The sequence below is a fragment of the Clytia hemisphaerica genome, unplaced genomic scaffold (assembly GCF_902728285.1).
Source record: "Clytia hemisphaerica strain Z4C2 unplaced genomic scaffold, Clytia hemisphaerica genome assembly, whole genome shotgun sequence".
NCBI classification, from domain to species: domain Eukaryota; kingdom Metazoa; phylum Cnidaria; class Hydrozoa; order Leptothecata; family Clytiidae; genus Clytia; species Clytia hemisphaerica.
This window is the reverse complement of record NW_027103573.1, coordinates 160,298-183,242: the sequence shown is the minus strand read 5'-3', so window position 1 is coordinate 183,242 and position 22,945 is coordinate 160,298. Positions and strand designations below refer to the sequence as shown.

Sequence of the window (22,945 nt, the reverse complement as noted above, 5' to 3'; positions counted from 1 at the left end):
TTACCTACAGCCAACTCTCTATAATTCGAACCTCCCATATTTGTATTTCTCTGTTATTCGAACTAAAACATTGGTCCTCCAAGCTGGAAAATTGTCTAGCATATGTGCCAGCTTTTCGGATACTTTGAGCCTCATTTTTCAAATAAAAAGTGCATATTTAAAAAAATGAGAACATCGCGAGTCCAAAGAAAAATGACTTGAAGTAGAAATTCCGCTTATTCCCGATCCGAAACACACGGGCTTTACCCTTTTTCTTGCTTGGGAAAAACTAAGCTTTTCCTCTAGCCATTCGGGAATTTTACCTTAATGAATGAAAACACATGTAAAGGGGCTTCCAACTTAAGCTGACTAATCATAAGCTTGACATTGACAAGGATGATCATTTTTTCAAAGAAATTCTTTTAAAACACACACATGTATATATCAAAAAAGTCAATCTTTTGACGAAATGACGGCGCGTACAAGCCCGTATGTTAGAGAACAGATACCGATTAGATAAGTGAAGGGGATCTTATCACATCTTATCAGGGTGAACTAAGGCTAGTCTTTTTATGTTCGCCTGCCAAACTAAAAGGGAAACAAAAATAAAAATAGGGTTTAACTTTTATTATGATTCTCTGTATAAAAGAAATAAAATCCTTCTATTACTAGCAATGAGTGCGACACCCTAAATTATATTTTGTAAACATACCCGATATGAGGGCGACCCCTTTTTACCCAAAAACTAAAAAGTTTTAAAAACAACAGTTTATATTCATGATCCTTCTATTGATTTTTCGTAGACCTTGTTTTTATATTCTACAAATCTTTTTCATTGTGAGAAGAAGATTCTAAAATTTGTTTTTCGATCCCTAGAGACGGTTTACGGATCTAGAGGGTGTTTAAAATTAAACGATGGAGAGTTTCGGCTGTTATTCTAGTTCCTTATTTGGGAATCAACACTCTTCGTTAAAACCCTTAAAACGCCGTCATATCGGGTATTTTCTTTTAGTTTTTCTTAATCCTTCTATAAACACCATTGTGGTGTGTCCCAGGATTTTAGAGCCCCAAAACCCTGAGGTTTATTCTTCCAATTTTTAAGAAAAGTCAAGAATTAGAAAATTCAAAAATCAATGAGAAAACAAAACAACATACACACTATCAGCTATTAGCCTGTCTTCCGGAATCAAGAATGAAAGGATAAAGGAAGATGTCGCCAAACTTCAGAGGCTAACCAAAACATCTATTGGCACTAGCTCATAATCTTTCGCCATTTCCTTTTTATCAAAACAATTTTTTTTTCATTCCTTATTCCCCGACAAATTATGACGTCATTATTAATCACAAAACTTCCTTCGGTTAGTTCTGCTACCTAGTAGCATCTCGACTGGCAGGGTTGTTTCTGGCACCTATGATCACTCTTGATGGCATTGTACAAATCAAGGTTCCGCAATATTACTTTCAACTAATGATGTTTCCCTGCTGGCACTCGACGTTTTTATAACGTTCATTTAACGTTGTATGGGCGTTGTTATGACGTTTTGAACCAGTTGGATTGTCTTCTACCCATAATTCTTTGATCTACTTGAGGGGCGCCGACACATGCTTTTTTAAAGAGCAATTTCATGAAATAATGAGGTTTAATTTAGACCACAATCTGACAACCAAGCGGGAACAATCTTAAGACCCAAGTCTATCTTCATAAACGTCTAAGAAAAAGTTAGTATACCATATTGTAAAGAACATGTAAAAAAGAAGCTGCTTGAGTGCAATCACGAGTTCTATCCGGGGAAGACAGTCTGAATCGCAGACCTCTACAAAACCGGCGGAAGTATGGGGAACACGAATCCGTTAGTGGATGCTATAACCTAGGGAAAGGGTGTTCAGCATTTGAAGCGGTGGATTGTTGAATTATTTTTTGCCGAATTACATTAGGATAAAAATAGCCTAAACATTTCAAAAAAGATGACAAAAAATATAATACAAGATTTCGTTTTATTAGGGCTGATTGATATAATATTCTGTCACTTGCCTCGTTTTGAAACAATAACGCCAAAAAAAAACCTAACTTTACGGAATAGAGAATTAAACCCGGACTACACATCAAAAGGTTATCCTTCCAGGGCTATCAGTTTTACCTGTCAAAAAAAAGCTTACAAAAATTAAGATGCACTATTACCGTTATTAAATATAATTTGCGTTTAATTGTCAATGGTATATCAAGCATCAGATCATTTATAATTGCATGGGTATTGCAGCCAATTTCAATGTTTTTTCAGTGAAACTTTCACGATAAAGAAATAGAAAATCGAAAGTTAATTTCGCGAAAAATGAAATTTCCTAAAAATTGCGAAAGTTTTTTCCAAGTTTTAAAAGCCGAGGTGAGTCAATATTGTCGATATTATCGCAGTGACCTGCAGTGACTAGGATTCGGAATGGGAGGAAGAAGTGCAAATAGTTTATTTTTCATTAATTAACATACCACTCTTTCGTTTGAAGAAAAAAAATGAGATTTGAAATAATTTTTATTCACTTTCCCTAGCCACTCGCGAAAGTTATTGCTACTAAAATTGAACATTCACAAAAAACCGCGAAAGTTTCTTCCGTAAATTTTCTTCAAAAAGTAAAAGTCGCGAAACTTAAATCCGCGAAATTTCGCGACTTTTCGGTCTCGCGAAACTTTCTGCCATCGAAACTTTCTGCCCGCGAAAGTTTCTGCCCTTAAAGTAAAAACAATAAAGATTCCAAAATTCACCTAAATTTATAGGTTCTTAAAAAAAGTTAGGCTCTACAAAATTTCAATGATCTAGGCGTGTTTCTCGGATACGGAAGTATCAATACTTTACCGGCGATTACGATTTGACGACATTACCGGCGATTAAGATTTGCACACTCTCCCCAATCTCAGATAATTGCGGCATTACACCTGAAGACGAACGGTAACCATAAGGTACTTTTTTCTTTTTCTTTTTTTTTCAGAAAAGCATTGGAAAAGAAGTCCGGAAAGAACCCAGAAAACCGTAGTCTAAATCGTAGATCTCTATAGATAAACTTCCTATAAGAAACTCTTTTCGCTAGAGGATGACATACAGAAGCCTAGGAGAACCGAAAATCTCGAGTTTCTGAATCTCTTGAATCAAGGGCACGTTAGAAGCCGGAAGGCTCCTTAATGTCCTTGTAAGCCGGGAATGGATTTTACAGAACCAAATATACTCAATTGTGTAAAATGTTATTTCAGTCAATTGATTCTAGAAATGCCTTAATTTAAACAAGTTAAAGTAGAATGTACAAGAAATGAGTCAATTACTTCTTCGTTCTTTCTCAAAAATTCCTTTTCTTCATCTCCTTGAACTAAACAATACTTCTGAACACTTATTGACAACCACACATATCCTAAACGACCCTTCTCAATCACATACAAAGTTTCTTTATAAGAACAATAAATTGAAAGAGCAATCTGAGCTTTGAGAAGTTGCCATGAAGAGCTCTTTTTTAATCCTTTTGTAAAAGTTAACCGTAATAAAAACATCTTGAGAATATTTCAACCTGGAAAACCACGAAATTAAAATCCTGAGAAAACTGCGGCTTAGGTCGAAATTTGACGGCCAGCTTTCTGCCTTGCCTGTTCTAGCTATTGGAGATGAAGATAGTCGACAAAAAATTTGGTTGATGCAATAGAACCTTTAATTCTCAGACAACCTAAATGATGGGCACATTTGATTAGCGGGCGCTAATCCACCTATCCGATGGGATGGTGTCTGCTAATTAGAACTTCCTCTAACGTTAGTTTCAAATTTCTGCTTGAAAAGATTGCAAGAAGCCATTGTAGGGTTGGAGTAAAGAAATTCATGATATGCACCATTGCAATGTCTTCTAACGTTACATCATAGACCCAACAGCTGATTGGTTGAAAGTGATGTATTGACTGATTTTACCTCATTTACAACCAATGTCACCAGTTGGGTCTATAGTGTGATGTCGGAGACACTGCAGTGATGCATATCATGAATAGTCCAATTTCTGTTGATCTCCGAGTAGAATCAAATTACTCATGGCACTAACATAGAATCGTCAATCATAAATAACATTAGAACCACTGATACTTCTGCTTTCGTTTGGTTTTGAATATTCTGGCTATGATTACTGTACAACCAGGTCAAATCATCACATTCGATATGTCTCTTTAAGAAAAGAGCGTGGTGTGCGCAGAATGGATGATCTTAGTCTAAAACACAGACCTTTACAAAACCGCAGGAAAGATAGGAGCACGAATCCGTTAGTGAATGCCATTATCTATGATCTGTCATAAGTTTCACTTTCTGTCCACGTTCATCAAAAATGAGAAATGAGGGAAGGCAAGACAGAAAATCTACTAGTTCTTATAAAAGAAAGTTTGTACGCAAACTAATTAACCTCGGGATCCGTTTTGACCATATAAACAGACGACAACATGGCAAATTATCCTGCTTCAAGGAAGCGATACTAGAGAACGTTGAAAAGAAAATTATGTTTGACGAAAATAAGTAATTACACTAGTTAGAAAAGGCGACCTCACAGAAGAGAAAGAGCGATGAACAACAGTCTACATAGCTTGACAACAACATGATAGCTTAAAGAGTCGTCATGTTAAGATTTTTCGTGCGTAGCGGAATCAGGGGAGAGAGTTCCCTCCGACAAAAAGCCCACCGCCCCCTTACCTCCAGGTATCTCGCGGGAAAAGTGAGCGTAGGAGTTAGGTAAGCGTAGGAAGAAATTTTGTCGGCGACAAGGGCTGAAATCAGCAGCCTCTCACCAAGTTTTGCTCGTTCTCCTACGCAGCTCCTATTCTAGCAAACGCCCGCCGCCTTTATGTTCCCGCCCTCTGACATGATTAATTAACAGACTAGTTTGCTAGTCTACAAGGAACTTTAAAAAAACAAAAATCTTGACGACAACGAAGGTATCCAAATGGAAGTAGTGAGATCAGTGGATGAAGATTAAGATGAAGATTAAGTTTCTTGTTAACAGAGATGAGTTGCGATAAGACTCTTCCCATTCCAGGACAATTTTTTTCTGTTTTGGATGTTTATCGTTTTAGTTCAAAGTATAGAAAGATTCAGAGAGGATAGATTACTGATATCCAAAGCTAATATTGTTCTTTATTGTTTTTAGGTTTTTTGCGAAAATTGAGCCTCGTGTTCTTATAAAATTAGTCTCATAAAATAGCTTCTACCTTAAGGTTTTGAATAAGCGTAGCCATAACGGAAACACAGAATGGCTCGTTAGAGACAATGAGAATGACCAAAAGGGAAGCAGGGGTTTGCAAATGTACAAAAACCATAATGGCTTCCTCTCTAGACATTCTGTCCGCTTGCTAATTAATGACATTCTTTTCAATACCGATCATTCGGTTCTACAACATATCAATTGGATGAAGAGCCTGCGGTCAAACCTGTAGACGTTCTCTAATTCGATTTTCGAGGGGAATTAGATTTTTATCGAATAACAGAACATCGTTTATGAGAGTTTCTCGTTGACGGTGGATTTCAATATTATCGAATAAAAAAAGACGTATCTTAAGGCGCTCTAATTTAGGTCGGCAGGGTAGACTTTTGACTCTAAGTTTTAAAACTAGACTTAAGACTTAAGGCCAGTCTCCACTTGCACGCGCTGCGATGTCATCTTTTGGCTTCAATTCTTTTTGCTTGGAAAAAGGATTACGTTCATAAAAATGTAGCGCGCGCTCAAAAAAAAGTTTAACACATTTCAACTTTTTTCAACCGATACGTCAGATCGCGCCAATGGAGTTGCTTCATTTTTCTTTTGACCAATAGTGTGGATGTTTTGCTCGTAAAGTGCGATCGAAGCGCGTATAATTGGAGACCGGCCTTTAGAACCTTAGGATCTGAGGATCCCAAAAGTTTAAAAATGGTCCAATAAGGCTCAGAACATAGCCTATAATATATATAAACTTCTCTCAAATTAAAATATTCTATGACATTTGATAGATAGCCCAAAAGCGACCACCCGACCTTTAAATATTTCCTATCTCTTAAACCGGTGGAATTCAATGGTATCAAGTGCGGTTTGCTTGTTAGGAAATTCTACCAAGGTTCAGCTTATTTCTGCCAAAGCAAAACATCTCTAGGATCATTGTACGAATTTATGTGCGATACATTTATTAACTGCAAAACCCATAACAGCCAAACTCTTGAATTAGGTTTTGTATTCATTTACAGTTGACACATTCTAATTCGTCCCTACCATGCGCTCCCTTATTCGATGAAAATCCAATTCCCCTTGAAAATCGAATTCATGATATGCACCATTGCAATAAATATCTTCTGACATTACATCACAGACCCAACAGCTAATTGGTTATAAGAGACGTAAAACCCGTCAATACGTCACTTTCAACCAATCAGCTGTTGGGTCCGTGGAGGATGTTGCAATGGATCATATCATGAATAAACGATAGTCATCTGTATAGTATTGAAAATATACGACTTGTAGAAATTCGAATTTAAAAAGGTTGAATTTTGCTCAAACTTTAATTCGGTAGCCGAGGCATGTGAAACAGAGGCTGAATAAAAACTTTAGAGAAGGGAAAGTCATATGTTTATGGCTATCGTGACCAGATCTAATCAATCTAATTAAAAATTGTACTCGGTGCTTCTTCATTAAGCGCTCGTCAGCAAGAGAAACAATCAAGGGAGGAGGAAAGGAGAAGTCCAATACCTTTGAGCAGATAGCTACCAAAACTAAAGAGGTGCCTTCGTATCGCCTGAGACTTTGATTGTAAGACTACCCACCCTCCTCACTATTGAATTCCCGATCACCTTAATATACAGTAGCAATCTTAGTTTACCTTAGACTATGCTATAGCCTAAGACTAATACTATAGTCTAAGAATCACTATCTAAGAAAAAAGCGGGGTTTTTTGCCGAAAAGAGTTTATAATCGGTTGCCAGTCTTCTTCGAAACTCTCCCGCCGTTTTTTCCCTATACCGCCATAACGCCATAACGCCATCTGTCATATTTCCCCGCCTTTACCATCACTGTAACGGACGATAACAACGTCTAAGTTTACCTGTCAATATGACACGTTAGGGTAAATTCCAATCAACCAATCGCGTTAATCTTGTACTTAGCAAAAATACTTTTGAGTCACACTTCGTACCAGATTTTAACCAAAAACCAAAAAAAGGTCCCAGAACAAAAACTCACAGCTTTGAAACAGATAAAAAGATAATAAAACAATAGAAATAGAAAGGCTTTAAAATATATTAATGCTAACGAGAGCTCAGTTTAAAAGCTATAGTTCACAACTTAGATTCCCTTTTTGAAGGGATGTAAAAAAAGGGGGAATACATAAAAAAAATCGACTTTGTTTTAAAACAAAAACGACTTTTTCACATCGTCTCTCTGAAACCTTTTTTTCTATGAAATTCTTTACATAAAGTATCTATCTTTGCGCTTTACTTTAGGCTACCTTTCTTTTTTTTTAGGACGGGCTTGTAAAAAAATAAGACATCGGGGGTTCTTTATGATAAAACATGAAACATTTTTAGTCCCTTCTATTTTTACAAACTCAATAAGCAAGGCTGGAATCTATTAATTTGCTAACTAGTGGGAGTGAAGGGAATAAAATAGGTGTTTAGTAAACACAAAAACACAGACTTAAGGATTTTGATTTTGATTTTAAACCCAATGAAATGGTTTCTATGTATGGAGATTGTAAAGGTGGCAGCCGTTTATTTTTATTATAAGCATAATGTTATTGGAATACTTTAAAATGGCAAAATACTAAACGATGGACGATGGTTCTTCTCTTCCTTTTTTAAAGATGAAATTAAAGGTGAAATTTCACCGTTTTGAAGTAACGCTTGCCTGTGGATATGAAATATTACAGAGGGTCCTTTTTTTCAGGACCTTGTATTTATCAGGATATTTCAATGATGGATTGGCGGCCAGTAAAGTAATTTGTATACAGACCCAATATCTACGGATAATTTCAAAATTCATTGCCGTAGAGGATCTGTTGTCATTGTCTTTTCCGATTTGAGATTCCTCAAACTGACAGCTGCGATGGAGTGTTGGTGAGAGAGGGGAGATGACGAGAGAACAGTTAAACAGACAAGAAGTGCACAGAGTGTACTACGAAACGATAAACGTGAGATACACTCTGGTACAGAGTACCAGTAAACTCAGCTGGCACATAACGTCGTTTCAACGTTTATCTAATGTTCACAACGTCCATATAACGTTAGATGAACGTTGTAACAACGTTGTGTGCCAGCTGGGAAGTAATGTAGTAGCGGACCAATACTAGTCGATCATTAAAGCGCCGAAGTTCCATTGTCTAGGCTCAACAACTCACACCAAAACACTGAAAGTGATGGCATTTCCATCTCCAAATCGTAGGCTGGGTTTCAGACCTCTGACTGCAAAGTTTGTTGCCAGATCAGGGGAATTACAAACCGCATCCAAATGTCAAAGATTTTTCCCGACTTTCAGCGTGTTTGAAAATAATTTCTACGTCGGCTTCGAGATAGAAATTGGACACAAAGTTATGCACGCGCAGTAATTACGCTCTAAAAAGGGTTCGCCTGTGGAGGAGTAATCAAGTAAGTGCTGACCAATCAATGAAGGAGTCAGATTTTACCCGGTGATGGTTTGTATACTCACCCCTTTGATTTTGGGCGGCCGCCAAAGAATGGTAAACTGGGAAATAAATTTTATTTAAAACTATCGTATTTTTACGTTCTTAAAATTAAATTTTGTTTTTTTCACAAAAAATCTTAAGTTTCTTTTTTATGTTTTTTTTGTTGACCCTGCTGGAAACAAACATTATAGAATATCAAAAAGCTAATCCAAAACATTTTTGAACACCTAGTGCGGGACCCTTTTTGACCCTAAACAAAATCAGATCTTGTTTCGTTTTATTTATATTTGTCCGGCTGGGATGAGAAGGTTTTACAGGTTTCAAGGTTTGCTTTAAAAGTCATAAAACTGTGCTGAATCAATGTATAAATTATAATAACCCGCCTTCAGACCCCCCTCGAACCCAGGGCTTATCTGACCCCCTTACGTTATAGATTATTCTGATGGACGCGTTGGAGGGGGATGATTCCTCCAATTTTACAATATTGACCTCTTTAAGTCGCAGAATCGTTTATACGTTTTTTTTATTATAACACCTAAAATTTGGCTGCGCCTGGATGTGCTTATTTTCTCAGTAATTTTCAAAATGTTCTTAAATGCGTTCTTAAATTTTCAGACTACTCTAAATCGAAAATATCATGCAAAATAAAGCTTGAAATAAAGAGCACTTAAAATTGGTAAAATTTGGACAATATTTGACTCTCGATTTTAGAAAATCCATCCCTAAGTTCGGTTAAAAGTGCTTGAAAAGAGGAAAAAATTGTAGTTTTTTGTCATTTTTTCCAAACTGAGGCTGGGCATGTTCTTACGATGTTCTTAATTTTTCGACGAATTTCAGCCTAAATGTTCTTATAAACTGGGTTCAAATAAAGAAAAAACGTGTATCTGTCATGGTTCTCGAGGATGAACCTTTTAACAAATTCAAGCACTGTCGATAAAAATTCAAAATAGGTTAAACTTAAGAAAATTTTCATTTTAGAAGGCTTTTCCTTACTTTGAATGATTGTTGGCCGGTTACAAATCAACAACACTGCCGCTAGGCTATCGAACCTGCTTGAATGAATATCTCTGGCATAGCTCTTTCTATTTTCGTAAATCCCATCCAGTCGACAACACTACATCGAAATGGCAAGTATTGCCTTACTTCCCGAACGGCTAGAGTTTCAGTTAAGGCAATACTTGCTATTTCGATATAGTGTTGCCGAATAACTCCCGTGAATTTCAAAGTCAGTCACGGTATTAATGAGTCAAGTGTAGTTTCATCGATCTCGTTGTAAGAAATTTTTGAACAAAGTTTTGAGGTCGGTTGATATTTAGCCACTTTCTGCAGACTTTATTTTTGCCGAAAATTATAGATGATAACAAAAACCTTCGATCTGTTTTGAAGTTTTGTCTACGTCAAGTAAATCTGCTCACAAAAAGAAGCTCGGAATTTTTCTACAGTCAATCATTAATTTCTTATTTTTTCAATCAAAATTTTTTACAAAAAAATTACAACATCATTTTATATTATACAAATATTTTAAAAATAATTTTATAGGATTTAAAAAAAATCAGTGCATTTTAAACGAAACATAAGAATAAAAAGGTGAACAAAACATGATTTTCAAAATATTCAGCACCCAGGGTCGTGTTTACCAGGGTGAAAGTGGCGTTAAATATTTGAATTCGTGAATTAATGTACTCTCGTAGGCAAGGTAGGAGGTCATTATAAATTACAGAAGACAAAGAAGAGCGAAATCTTTCCGAGTCGGATGAAATCAAATTTTTAGACCTTAATTAGAATTACTTAGGAGTAGTTTTGTGGCATCCACTCTATCCACACTATTATGGCAAAGATTAAACATTTTGGAACATTTTGGAGCATTCTTATTTAGAAGTTACGGACTTTTCTCAAGGCAAAAGTTTTGCCAGTGGTGCTTAATATCGTACAGACTTTTTCCGACTCTGGCTATTCTAATAAAAGAAGTCCGCAGGAAAAAAAAATCTGAAATTCCTTAAATTTAATTAAAATAATAGAAACTCTTTTTGCTGCACCTTTGACTTTCAAATTAGACCCTAGTAACCTGAGCTCGATATCAGTTTCACTCCATTCCAAGCAGATCCCAGTCATCAACGTCAGTTTGGATTATTTTCATCATAGAGGGATCACATCATCAACTCAAAATATGGTATTTTCTGGTCCTCGATTTGTAAGAGTCCTATCATGACTTGACCCACTCGCTTATGCAAATTTTCCATATTGGCGGAAAATATATCTGTTATTTCTAGGCATAATAAATCTTTTTACTTTATCTCAAAACCATGGTTTTAGATCGTGCATTTGATTATTTCCATTGAATGTTCTTCTTTTGTTTTCGACAATACCACCACAGATACAATGGATGGATGTTGCCAATACTAACCAATGCCAACAAAAACATATTCACCTTAAAACAGGGTTAAAGCGAGTTTTGAATTTAAAGGAAGAGGGAAATTTCTTTTAGGATCTTGGGATTATGTTAGTAATTTAATGACTAGTAGGAAGCTATCACATATGTTAACATCAGAGTTTTTTATGAAGCCCCTTTAAGGCTTTTTGATAAACTGTACGACGCAATTAAGCAATAAAATACTTCATTTAACTCCAAAAGCGAAATTCTAGTCGAATTCTTATGACACTCAAACCACCATTGAAGTAATCAAAGCGAATTTTTATGTCTGAGACGGAAATGGACGTTAAACAACGAATCAAATTCTGTAGAATTTTGCAGAACTTTGAAAAAGAAAAGCCTCTATTTACCTTAAGGGACAAACAATTTTCGCGGAATTCAATTTAATTTTTGTTTGAATACCTTATCGGGGAAAACTTCGTCGGGGAAAAATATTCGTCACTTGCTGGTAGTTGGTAAACGCATTAAGGCCGGGGAATAGTTTCGTTGGGGAAAAATATTCGTCACTTGGCCAAAATTTCGTCACTTTTCCCCGACGAAGTTTTCCCCGATAAGGTATGTCTTATTTTGCCCAAAAAAACCAATTCGTGATCTTTTAAATCATGAGAATATTCTAGTTCCGCGGAATTTAATTTGTCAAAAAACTGTGAAATTAAATTCCGCGAAAATTTGCCCCGCAAAAATTTCTTCCCTTAAGAGTCTTAAGGTATACTTCGCTGGTTTGTGTTAGACGGAAGAACTATGTACTCGTTATCGCATGACTTTGAGTGCAATACGAGAAATATTTTACGAGTTCCGAGATTTTTCCGTAATATTTTTCCGAGCCTTTAGGCGAGGAAAAATATCGGTAAAATCTCGGAACGAGTAAAATATCGAGTATTGCACGAGAAGTCATGTGATAACTAATTTATTGTCGACTCAAAAAAATTGTCCTGATATAAATTTCTTTTTGTTTTTGTTTTAAAACTTACTCCCGCCTTGCTTCTTTCTTCTGTGTAGTTTCGAATGTTTTTATTCGAAAATCTAATTCGAACGTTAGATTCGAACGATAAAACATTCGAAAATATTCACACAAAAACAAAACAGAGAAGTATTTTTGATCATTTTCGATCCAGAAGTTTTGTTTTGAAGAGTTGCAGATTTTTCAGAGATGCATTTGAAAGTTTCTGGATTGATAATTCAAAATGCAGATGGTGTACAGTATTGTTTCGATAGAGAAGAAACCCTTCATCATTGGATTAATCAGATTGATAACATTCAGTCTTTTTCTATGTTTTTGTTTCGATGCATGGAAAAGAATATCAGAGGAAAGGAGTTCCATGATGGAAATGTATGCTTGTAATAGTGGTTAAAGAACAACATTTTTTCAAGAGCAAAACAATTTGGAAACTTTCTTGATTATCGTCAAGCTTTAAATGTTTCGAATTTTAGAAGGAAGATGTGCTGATTGTTAAGTTGAAAATTCAAGGATGTACCTCGTCGAGAACGAGAATTAAGAGAGAACTTTTATAAAAATCACTCGTCATTTGGTTTAATACAAGACATTTCACTTCCCTTGCTATGTTATGAGAAATCTTATTGGCAAACATTCAAGAATCTTTTTTTGTATACATTGATAAAAAACTGTTTGGTTATCACACGGACGGATTTTATACCAAAAGCTGAAAATATTTGGGTGGTCTCAAGTAGTTTTATAATTTCTTAGTTCATCAGATTTGATTTTAGTGTCTTTTATGGAAGAACTCCAAAGTAAAAGTTAATCTGAAAATATTTTTGTTGCATTTTTCCCTTTGTTTGTTTCTCCGAAAGTCAGCATATTTCTCTAGTATGGAAATATGACCGCGTTGACTTTTGGGGGACTGGGTAAGCGGCGGGAGAAAAATCAAAACAAAACAGCCGAAAAGAACTTCGGAGTCAAAGAGAAAAACATAACAAAAATATTTTCAGATTAACTTTTACTTTGGAGTTCTTCCATAAAAGATACTAAAATCAAATCTGATGAATTAAGAAATTATAAAACTACTTCAGACCACCCCAATATTTTCAGCTTTTGGTAAAATTCGCTTATACTGTACAAAAAAACTTGAGATTCTGTTTGCCAAAAAGATTTCTCATAACATAGCAAGGGAAATGAAATGTCTTGTATTAAACCAAATGACGAGTGATTTTTATAAAAGTTCTCTCCTAATTCTCGTTCTCGACAACAACGTACGTCCTTGACTTTTCAACTCAACAATCATTACATCTTCCTTCTAAAATTCGAAACATTTAAAGCTTGACGATAATTAAGAAAGTATCTAAATTGTTTTGCTCTTGAAAAAATGTTGTTCTTTAACAATTATTACAAGCATACATTTCCATTATGGAACTCCTTTCCTCTGCTATTCTTTTGGGATTCTTTTCCATGCATCGAAACAAAAACATACGAAACATAATAGAAAAAGACTGAATGTTATCAATCTGATCAATCCAATGATGAAGGGTTTCTTCTCTATCGAAACAATACTGTACACCATCTGCATTTTGAATTATCAATCTAGAAACTTTCAAATACATCTCTGAAAAATCTGCAACTCTTCAAAACAAAACTTCTGGATCGAAAATGATTCTCTGTTTTGTTTTTGTGTGAATATTTTCGGCGGTAACATATCGAATATTTTATTGTTCGAATCTAACGTTCGAATTAGATTTTCGAATAAAAACATTCGAAACTACACAGAAGAAAGAAGCAAGGCGGAAGTAAGTTTTAAAACAAAAACAAAAACAAAAAGAAATTTATATATATCAGGACAATTTTTTTGAGTCGACAATAAATTAGTTATCACATGACTTCTCGTGCAATACTCGATATTTTACTCGTTCCGAGATTTTACCGATATTTTTCCTCGCCTAAAGGCTCGGAAAAATATTACGGAAAAATCTCGGAACTCGTAAAATATTTCTCGTATTGCACTCGAAGTCATGCGATAACTAGTACTGAGAATAGTTAGCAATGTGGAGATATGGGAGATATAAACCATTCAGGATGATTAATTTTTCCTAGAATAAACAACGCTTACCCAGAATGGGTCACCATGCAACGGCCCTGACGTGATTTTGAACAAAACATATTGAAAGATTCCAAAAGTTCCTCCGATGAAAATACCAAGACCATATAATGTTCCAAACTGACTGGCTGGGAATCTATGGAAGAGTGAAAAGGTATAAAATAATTTTTTTAAATCTAGACCACCAAGCTATACCCGCTATTTGATTGGAGTTTTTAGAAAAGTGGTACCCTAATGGTAGCACTACTCGATCTGGATCTACACGGGTTGCAAAATTATAGCAGTGTAGTCAAAACATGTGATCCCTCAAAAAAGTTCACGTGATTTTATTCCCATGTTACTTGCTTTACAACTTACAGCTGATAACTTTATTAGTGTCAATAAATTCGAACCAATTAGAAACATAAAAATTTCGAGTAAAAGCGTGATTTGACTTCGAACTTTTTTTTTGCAACCTGTGTATTCAATGAAATTTTATATTTAAAAATATTTCACTCTTTTTTTCTGCAGTAATGGTAAATTAAATTAGAGCAGTCCCCCTCCCGCGATAGCGCTGGCGAACAGAGGCAAATTTTGAGGGTGTAAACAAGCAAAGAGGTGACAAAATTAGCGATCAGAAGTATTTTTTAACAATATCCTTGTGATGGCTACTCTCCCCCAAGAGAAAAAGTGGGGAGGGGTCCGGTAACCCATCTGGCACACAATGTTGTTTCAACGTTCATCCAACGTTATATGGACGTTGTGACACGAAAAAACGTTGTGTGCCAGCTGAGAAAATAAAAATGTCACATACGCAGCTCCCATATAAGCTCCATGGTTTGAATAAAGAAATCCACGAACGATGGCGTACAGTACGAAAGATACAACCTGTAATGTCGAAAAAATAATGGAATCAATATCAAGCTAAAATCATACTTCAACAATTTTTATGTGGCTTAATGTATCAATGCTGGAAATCCAGGAAGTCTTCAAAAGTAGGCAAACATCCAAGGGACGTCTTTGAAATTTAGGTTAACCCAGGGGAGACTATCAAAGATTTGCAGAAATTTTAGGGAGAAATCTCTAGAACTTCGGTGAAAATAGAAAGGAGTTTTACTTTACAAAAATTCAACTTTGAAATTCTTCAAAAAGAAAGCCTTTACCTGTAAGTGAAGATTTTCGATAGCTGACGTCACACAAAATATCATGCATAAGATATTGGTCACAGCGAAAGGTGCTATACAATCGCTCAATTTCTTTATTCTTTGCGCATGTGCTGACATCATCATAATTTCCTTGTCTTTACCAGTCAAACGGTCTTTATCGAAAACGAGGCCAATCAAAGGGGTGACCAGGATACCACCGAATTGTACGTAACCGAAAATGTCAACATATTGACTGACTAAATGAACAAGGGATGATTTTTGACTTTCTATGGTTCCTTTCCTCCTATTTTGAGGCGTTTCTCCAAGTCCGAATACCTTCTTAAATAGGGTTTTTCAATATCTTAAGGAAAAATTGCTTTTTAGAAACTCCCTGTTCCTGCTTTATTCATGGTAGTGGTATCAATCAGTAGCGTGGTGGCGCGGCTGATTTCTGTTGGGCGCGTAATCTTTACAAAGATATTTATATTTCATAGGCGGGGCGCCAAAATCATAATCAAAATTTGCTTCCCCAGTTTGCTCGAATTTTTGTCGGCCCAGCACGCTTCTGATATCAATAGCAGGTCGTCTTCAATGTCCAGTAGAGACAAGTAACAAGGGAAACTTTTTATTATTAAAAGACGATTCAGACTTACTTAGTGTTTTATCGTTCAAAGTCAACCTTCCAAGAAAATCAGCCATTGATCCAACAAAATACCACAACTTCAATTGGAACCCAATCAAATAAATCAACTCGAATAAATATAATGGTGATAATATTGAGTTCAATACGGAACCTGAAAAAGAAAAATGCAGCAATATTTTTCGGAACTATTAGATTTAGTAGGGAGCAAAGTCTGAGAGAGTTGTTGTAATACATTTTTTTACTCAGAATTTTCATGGTCTTTCAGATGGTACCAATCACTTTCGTTTATTTTGACTTTTGAAAATAAGCTCTTTTGGACCATCTCAAGTCAAAACCCCCAAAAATCGCCTAACTTTTTCAAAAGAACTTTTTTGACTTTAACAAAGGATAAATAAATGAGGTTAACTTATTTTTATTTGCTACTTTACATGCTAACTCAAAATTTATTCAGGTTCACAATGATATATACATTATAGAGGTTAAGTGTTGAATTTAAAGAGATATTCTTGGTCAAAGTAGGGTTAAGAATATGAGGTTAACTTGCACTGAGGTTAACCTAATGGTCCTTAAAGATAGACCAAAATTGGTATGAAATGTGAGGTTAAAGTAAAAATAAATGATTGGGTTTTACTATTTAATGATTGGGCAACAAGGTAGGCTAGAAAAAATGAGGTTAACATTTCAAGTAGGGTGTAAAATTTGAGGTTATTTCACAAAAACACCATAATTGTGAGGTTAACAATGATATTTCAGTCTAATTTTGGATATCAGACAAACAGTACCCTATTATCAAAAACAACTAAACATGAAAAATTATATTTTGGTATAAAAAGTGAGGTTAACTCGTATATTAACTTGAGAGACACAAGTACCTGAGAAAGGGGTTGATTTTAAGCTTTCAGATAACCTCATAAAAAGAGAAAATTGTGTGATAAAAATAGTGGGATCCATTATTCAATGGTTGAGGAACAAGGTAAAGTAGAAAAAATGAGGTTAATATCTTAGTTTGGGTACCAAAAGTGAGGTTATTTGTGAATTGGGCTTATAGGGTTTTTTAATTCTTTGTTGTATACTTTAATGACTTATAAATCTGTTTTTGATATCAATACTGAGCTTAAAAGTAAAGCTTAAGTGTTAATTAAGTCTGAATTAAAAATCTTTGAGGTTAACTTTTTATCGTAGTATACCTTAAACGTTTTTCGTTCAGCTGTTTAAGTTTGAAGGTATAAGCTAAAACATCCTACTTTTTCAGGTTGTTTAACCTCATTTTAAGAACCTTTTTGGTCTATTTCATATTTTTTTAGCTTAGTTACTTTATGAAAACTTTTAAAAAATAATTTTGTTCCTGTAGCTTTAATAGAATAGAACTATTTAGGTCAATTAGAGAAGCAAATTTCTCACATTTCTTAACATAGAGTTCTAATTTTAACCTCAATTTTTAACCCTACGTTAGAGCAAAGATTGTCAATTTCATAAATCCCCTATTGATCTAAGCTTCTAGTATCATTTTACTTTTGTCCCATAACTTAATACACATGCTAGCAGAAGATATGGTTAAGAATGTGAGGTTACTTGTTACCATTTTTTTAACCTCATGAATTGCACCTTCCTTGTGGGAAATCTCTAACCTTTTTTAAACAAGCTTGATATTTGAAGCCTTTTTGATGACTCCCTAATAATTTTTTCCCCAATAATTCAATAAGTGTCTCTATATTTTGAGGTTAACAAAAGTCTATAAATTGTCATATTAACCTCACATAAGAAACCTTTTTCAAGTTTTTTTTTTCATTTTTGGGTATAAGCCATCAATTATGACCAACCCTCAAAATTTCAACCTTTTTAGATAAAAAATTAAGATTATATGGCCAATTATGTAAATTTTCCACTTTTTCCTCAAAAAAATTAACTTTTTCTTAGGCGACATTGATTTGAGATTGTCCTTTTCTTACCCCTTATTTCCCCATCTTTGGTCATAAAAAGTTTTCCCGGGCCTAATCCGCGTCCTCCCTCTCAAAGATATCTTGTAATATAATGTTCTTTGGAATAGACAAAAAATGACTAGGTTGTAAAAAAGATGCCACGGGACCCTAGGCTTGGCCCCCTACTAATTATGATCTTTTTATATTACTCTTCAACCGTAAGGCACTCTATTTCAATTTTTTCGAAACTGAATAATTTTTTTCCATACAAACATATCATTTTCTGGGCTCAAACAAAGCGTATTCGTAATGCTCTCATGTATCAGCCCTGTCAGATATTATATTATGCTCTAAGCTCGAAAAATTTAAGAAAAACTCCCATTTTGATGATGTCATAGGTAGACAAACTCGAATAATCGAATAGGATAAATATTTTCGAATCAAATTTGGACAAAAGGTATAAACAATTGAGTTGGATGTTTTGAACCAATGATTTTGATTCTTTTTACTGACGTCATCATTTTTTTCAGCAAAAAAGCTTTTTCAGCTATTTCTGCTGACGTAAGCATTTATGCAAAAATAATTTTCAGTTTCTCAATTCCTTTTGTTCGTTCATATTCTTTGTGAAAGTTTGAAGTTGACAGTAGTCCTAAATAATAAGATGTTCAAGTTTGTCTACCTATGACGTCATCAAAATGGCATCAAAATAAAGATTTGAGAGTTTAAGGGCATTATGTACCATCTGACAGGGCTGATCTATGATAGAATCGTGAATATATTTTGTTTGAGACAAAAAGTCATATATTATATGGAAAAAGTTCATGCATTTTTGAATAAATCTCATTTCCTTCAAGTGCGATGTATCCGGGGTGTACTAGGGTTGCAAGCTGACGGGGGAGTGCCTTCAGACTTTCGATCCTTGGACCTTTACCGGGACTAAAAAGGAGAAAACAAAGGAAAATCTTGTGAATTTTACTACCCTTATTGGGACAAATTTGACCAAATTTCGATCTTTCCGGGGGTAAAAAGTTGAAATTTTCCCATTTCTAAGGGCGGCACACACGGATGTATCAGAATATGAGATTGTCAATTTTTTCTTTGGACAAACTTAGCTAAAGTTTACCTTTTCCGAATCGTTTATGAGATTTTGAACTCATTTGATTTTGATTGACAAGTGGTTCGTTTTCGCCTTCCCAAACATCTACGTTTTCATTGTGATCTTCGTATGAATTAGCGAGACCATTTTCTTCTTTGATGCTGCCGATACTATCATTTGTTGAGCCGTAAGTAAGAGTGCGTGATTTACGACGAGCTCTAGAAATATAGGGAACCAAATATTTGCCAATTTTCTTGATTTCATTCAAAACAGTAGCTTTTTATCATTCAATTTCTTAGTTAGCCTTAGTATTTTGACGGTAACATAGGATGGCTAAACTTTCCTTTCACCATAGTCATGGTGTCAAAAAAACCCGGTCTGGCAATGCATTGTTGTAGCTTTATGTTCAATTTTCTTGTTACAAACAAAAGGCAAGTTGCGATTTGCATACTTTTTGATTGATTGGGCTATTTTCTAATCACATGATCAAAAAGTCGATTTTGGTACGTAAGCTCCATCTTTCAACAATAAAAAGAGACAAAAGCCTTCCAGACCAGTGTTTTTATCCTTTCACCATAAACACTTATTATCCATAGCACAACAGACACAACTTTTTTCAAAAAATATTGCAATTTTCACTTTAATCAAAAACTGTTGCACACTGGAAGTAAATACTCGGGCATAGAACATGTAACGATTGTTGAAATAACTCGTTAGTTTATTTTGAAAACGAGTTCAAATATACATCTAGAGAAGAGTTCATTATATATGACATACACCTAAAAAATGTAGATTCAAGTTTCAAGGCTCAGAGATTTTAGAATTTAGGATTCTCAGAAATAGAATATTCTTACTCATATGTGACTTGAGCATAATTTTCCCATCCAAGAGATCGAACAACAAAATCAGGACCTGCGAATGAATCTCTTCTAATAGCGTAATAGCCTTGAAGCCTAGCTTCTTCTTCAATCCATTGGAAGAGCTTATAGAGCCTTGGTATCAGGACGAATGTTCCGATTAGGATTAAGACGAGACATATGAGGGTGTAACCGAACATGATGTATCGGTATTGAATGCCATGATCGTAAATCATCTAAATTGAAGAAAAAGAGAGAAGTTGTTCGATTTTATTCTGACGAATATTTAAAATTTCGATAAAATTTCCAAGGTTTTCAGAGATTTTCAAAGATAACTTGTCGCTAAAATAGAAAACCGTCTAGAAAACCGACGGATTACGAGCTAAATCCACAGACTACACTTTCCTTGATTAGCTTAAAAACACCCTAATTTCTCTTTGAAATACTCTAAAGACGTAAATGAGAAATTTACCCTGAAATAATTCCGTTAAATATAAATATAAGCACTTGTATTTAGCAGACTCACTTTGAAGATGAGAAGCATAACAGCGGATGAATCAAAAGCACCGTGTAAAATACAAATAATACGTGACCGAGCTTGTCGGAAAATTATGTTGCTGACCTAAAATGACAAGAAAACAAAATAATAATACAAACAAAATTATTAGAAAGTAAGAATAATACGAAGTAATACAATTCTTAACAGTGTTTGTAGAGGCCCCAAGTAGACCTTAAATTCTCGCAATTTCTTTTTCGAAATTAACGCAATTATTGTTCACGTAAAGTTTTCCAATTCACGCATTCACGCAGCTTTAAAATTTACACGCATTCACAAAAGTGAAAAAGCCCATTTAGGAAACTCAGACAAACCGCTGGGGGGCATAAAACCTGTCGAATTAGAAGTGAAGATAAATTGGTAATAAAAATATCCCGAATTCACACAAAAATGCTCACAAAATGGTGAAAATGAGCATTTTAGAAGATTTTTAAGCATAGAACTCAAAAAGTTATAAACTTCCAAAGGCTCCTTAAAATTTTGGATGTTCTTATAAAACAAACGTGTACTGTTTTGGGGTGCAAGATTCTCGATAAAACAGCACGGCTAAGTAAATTAAAAGAAAAGGATAAAAAGGGACACGTGCGTTAACCTTGGCTTCTTTCTTCTAACAGTCACCCTTCAAGAATGACCTCAGATGATTTTGGTTGTTTAAAGGTTTTGTTTTTAAATAAGAGTGGTATCGTTCGCTTACTCGTCAATTTCACAAGCTTTTTTAACATTGGATTGACACAGATGTGGAGCAAGATGGGTCAGAAAGAGGAAAAGCAAAACATTTTTAGCTTATATCAGCATAATATAACAATGGGCAGACACTGTCCTGATATGGAATATATGTCCGATATGAAACGGAAACACTTATGTAAAAACAAAACCTTTAAGTTGGATAACAGACTTACTTGGTAGACAGAAACGACAAGTAGGCTTCCACCCATACATATCATTGCAAAAACACCAAACAAAATATCTTCGTACCCTAAAAATGATGAAGCACAAACATGGTTCTGTTACTATAGATTTACTCTGAACACGCCTTATCGGTAGAAAACTTGTTGGAGGAAAATTTCGTCAGCAGCGATTTTTTCGTCATTTTTTACCGACGAATTTTCTACCGAAATGATATATTCATGATATGCACCATTGCAATGTCTTCTACGGATCCAACAGCTGATTGGTTGAAAGTGACGTATTGACTGATTTTACGTCACTTACAGCCAATCAGCTGTCGAGTCCATGATATAATCTCAGAAAACATTTTATGAAAATTCATAACTTCATGCAACAAATCGGCCAAGATTGTCGAAGTTTCTCGGCAGAGATGCAACATTTTGTCATAAATCAATGCAACTGAAAGACTTTTTTAAACTGAACTTTTCAAAGATGCAAAAAGACCGGGGTTAAGATCTTTATTGACCAATGGAGATTCGAAAACGATTCCCAAGTTGGACGCTAAATTTTGTGTAACCCCCGAGAGATTGAAATACTCAAAAATCTTATCTGCTTATGAGGACTTATTCGTTGCTTTGCGTTTTGCAACCCTACCAGGGATAAATGAGGTTAAAAAGAAAGTGTATCCCACAATACTATCCTCTGAATTTGAAAAAATATAGAATTTTAAATTATCTTACCAACAGAGACGAACCCAAGACCGATGCAGGCGAGAATATACATCGTCCTAAATAAACAATAACAATAACTCAACTTGAAGGCTGGCGAAATGGGCGACAGTTTTTTCTTAACCTTTTTTGCCTGAATATTACGTCATAAAAAAGTCATCCGTTTTTCTTCCAATTTCGACCAATGGAATTGCTTCATTTTTAAACCAACCAATAATCTTACAAAAACGTCAAAAAGTTTTCGCTCATGTTGTGGGAAAGGGGCCTTAAGAGTAACTATTTGTAACAATATGACTCAAAAATAGAAAAATGTATATTTAGCTATTGCAGAGCCTTAGCTTTTTAATAAAATTTTTCATCGCTTTCAACATGATAGATGGAACAGAGACATAAAAATCGTGTATTGTCGAGTTTTTCAAGAGAGAAATTGTGCGTCCACTATTGGATAAGCCCATTTCTGTCCCAAAGGAGCCGAACTGAAAAGCCATAGAAGAGTTCTTTCGTGACAACAAACACAGATCTTACCCTCCAACAGCACGTGCAATCCTTGGTCCACATTTATCAATAAAAATACCAGCTGGAAATTTAATACCACATAAACAAAACAACGATACTGTAAAAATTAAATTCAATCTTGCATCTTGAGCCGGACAGCCCGGTAATTTACCATCATCAATATAAGCAGCTCCACCACGGACGATGGGATATTCGCCAGGTTGTGTGTTTACGGGATTGGATTTAAAGACAAAGTCAATAGCGGATAATCTCGTTTTAGGAGTCGGTAAGGATTTGTTTTGAGCTGCATACCAATCTTCACATAAGTGCATATAGAAATATTCCGTTTTGAAAACGTAGACAATACTAGCCCATCCGTATGTGATTCCACTACATAGTAAGGTTTCAAGCATACCAAATATAAAGAAAGATACGAGGTAGCATGTATTGTTGATATCGGCGAATGTCATTTTTAACTATTGTTGCTGTTGGTTCTAGAACAAAAAATAAAACATTTAAGTTAGTTCTGGTTAGTTGG

The 22,945-nt window shown here is 35.0% G+C and overlaps 1 protein-coding gene across 1 annotated transcript; it reads right to left on the bottom strand.

The window, feature by feature from the left end:
- Window positions 1–10,419: 10,419 nt before the first annotated feature.
- Window positions 10,420–22,897, bottom strand: LOC136801131 (equilibrative nucleobase transporter 1-like). Its single transcript, XM_067057752.1, has 11 exons — window positions 22,438–22,897; window positions 21,925–21,971; window positions 21,196–21,272; window positions 20,267–20,362; window positions 19,738–19,976; window positions 18,911–19,101; window positions 15,879–16,019; window positions 15,244–15,482; window positions 14,895–14,968; window positions 14,114–14,237; window positions 10,420–11,051 (listed from the first exon to the last, which is right to left on the bottom strand). Exons 1-11 carry the CDS (start codon window positions 22,875–22,877, stop codon window positions 10,950–10,952), a joined length of 1,770 nt encoding a protein of 589 aa, XP_066913853.1. The 5' UTR covers window positions 22,878–22,897; the 3' UTR covers window positions 10,420–10,949.
- Between the last annotated feature and the right edge of the window lie 48 nt (window positions 22,898–22,945).

Excerpts from the sequence above, each read along its gene's own strand:
- LOC136801131 (XM_067057752.1), bottom strand. The coding sequence starts at position 22,877 with ATGACATTCGCCGATATCAACAATACATGCTACCTCGTATCTTTCTTT. Across the intron at positions 16,020-18,910 it reads TCATAAACGATTCGGAAAAG|GTTCCGTATTGAACTCAATA; the intron begins GTAAACTTTAGC and ends TTTCTTTTTCAG. Across the intron at positions 14,969-15,243 it reads TCGAAAATCTTCACTTACAG|GTTGTATCTTTCGTACTGTA; the intron begins GTAAAGGCTTTC and ends TCGACATTACAG.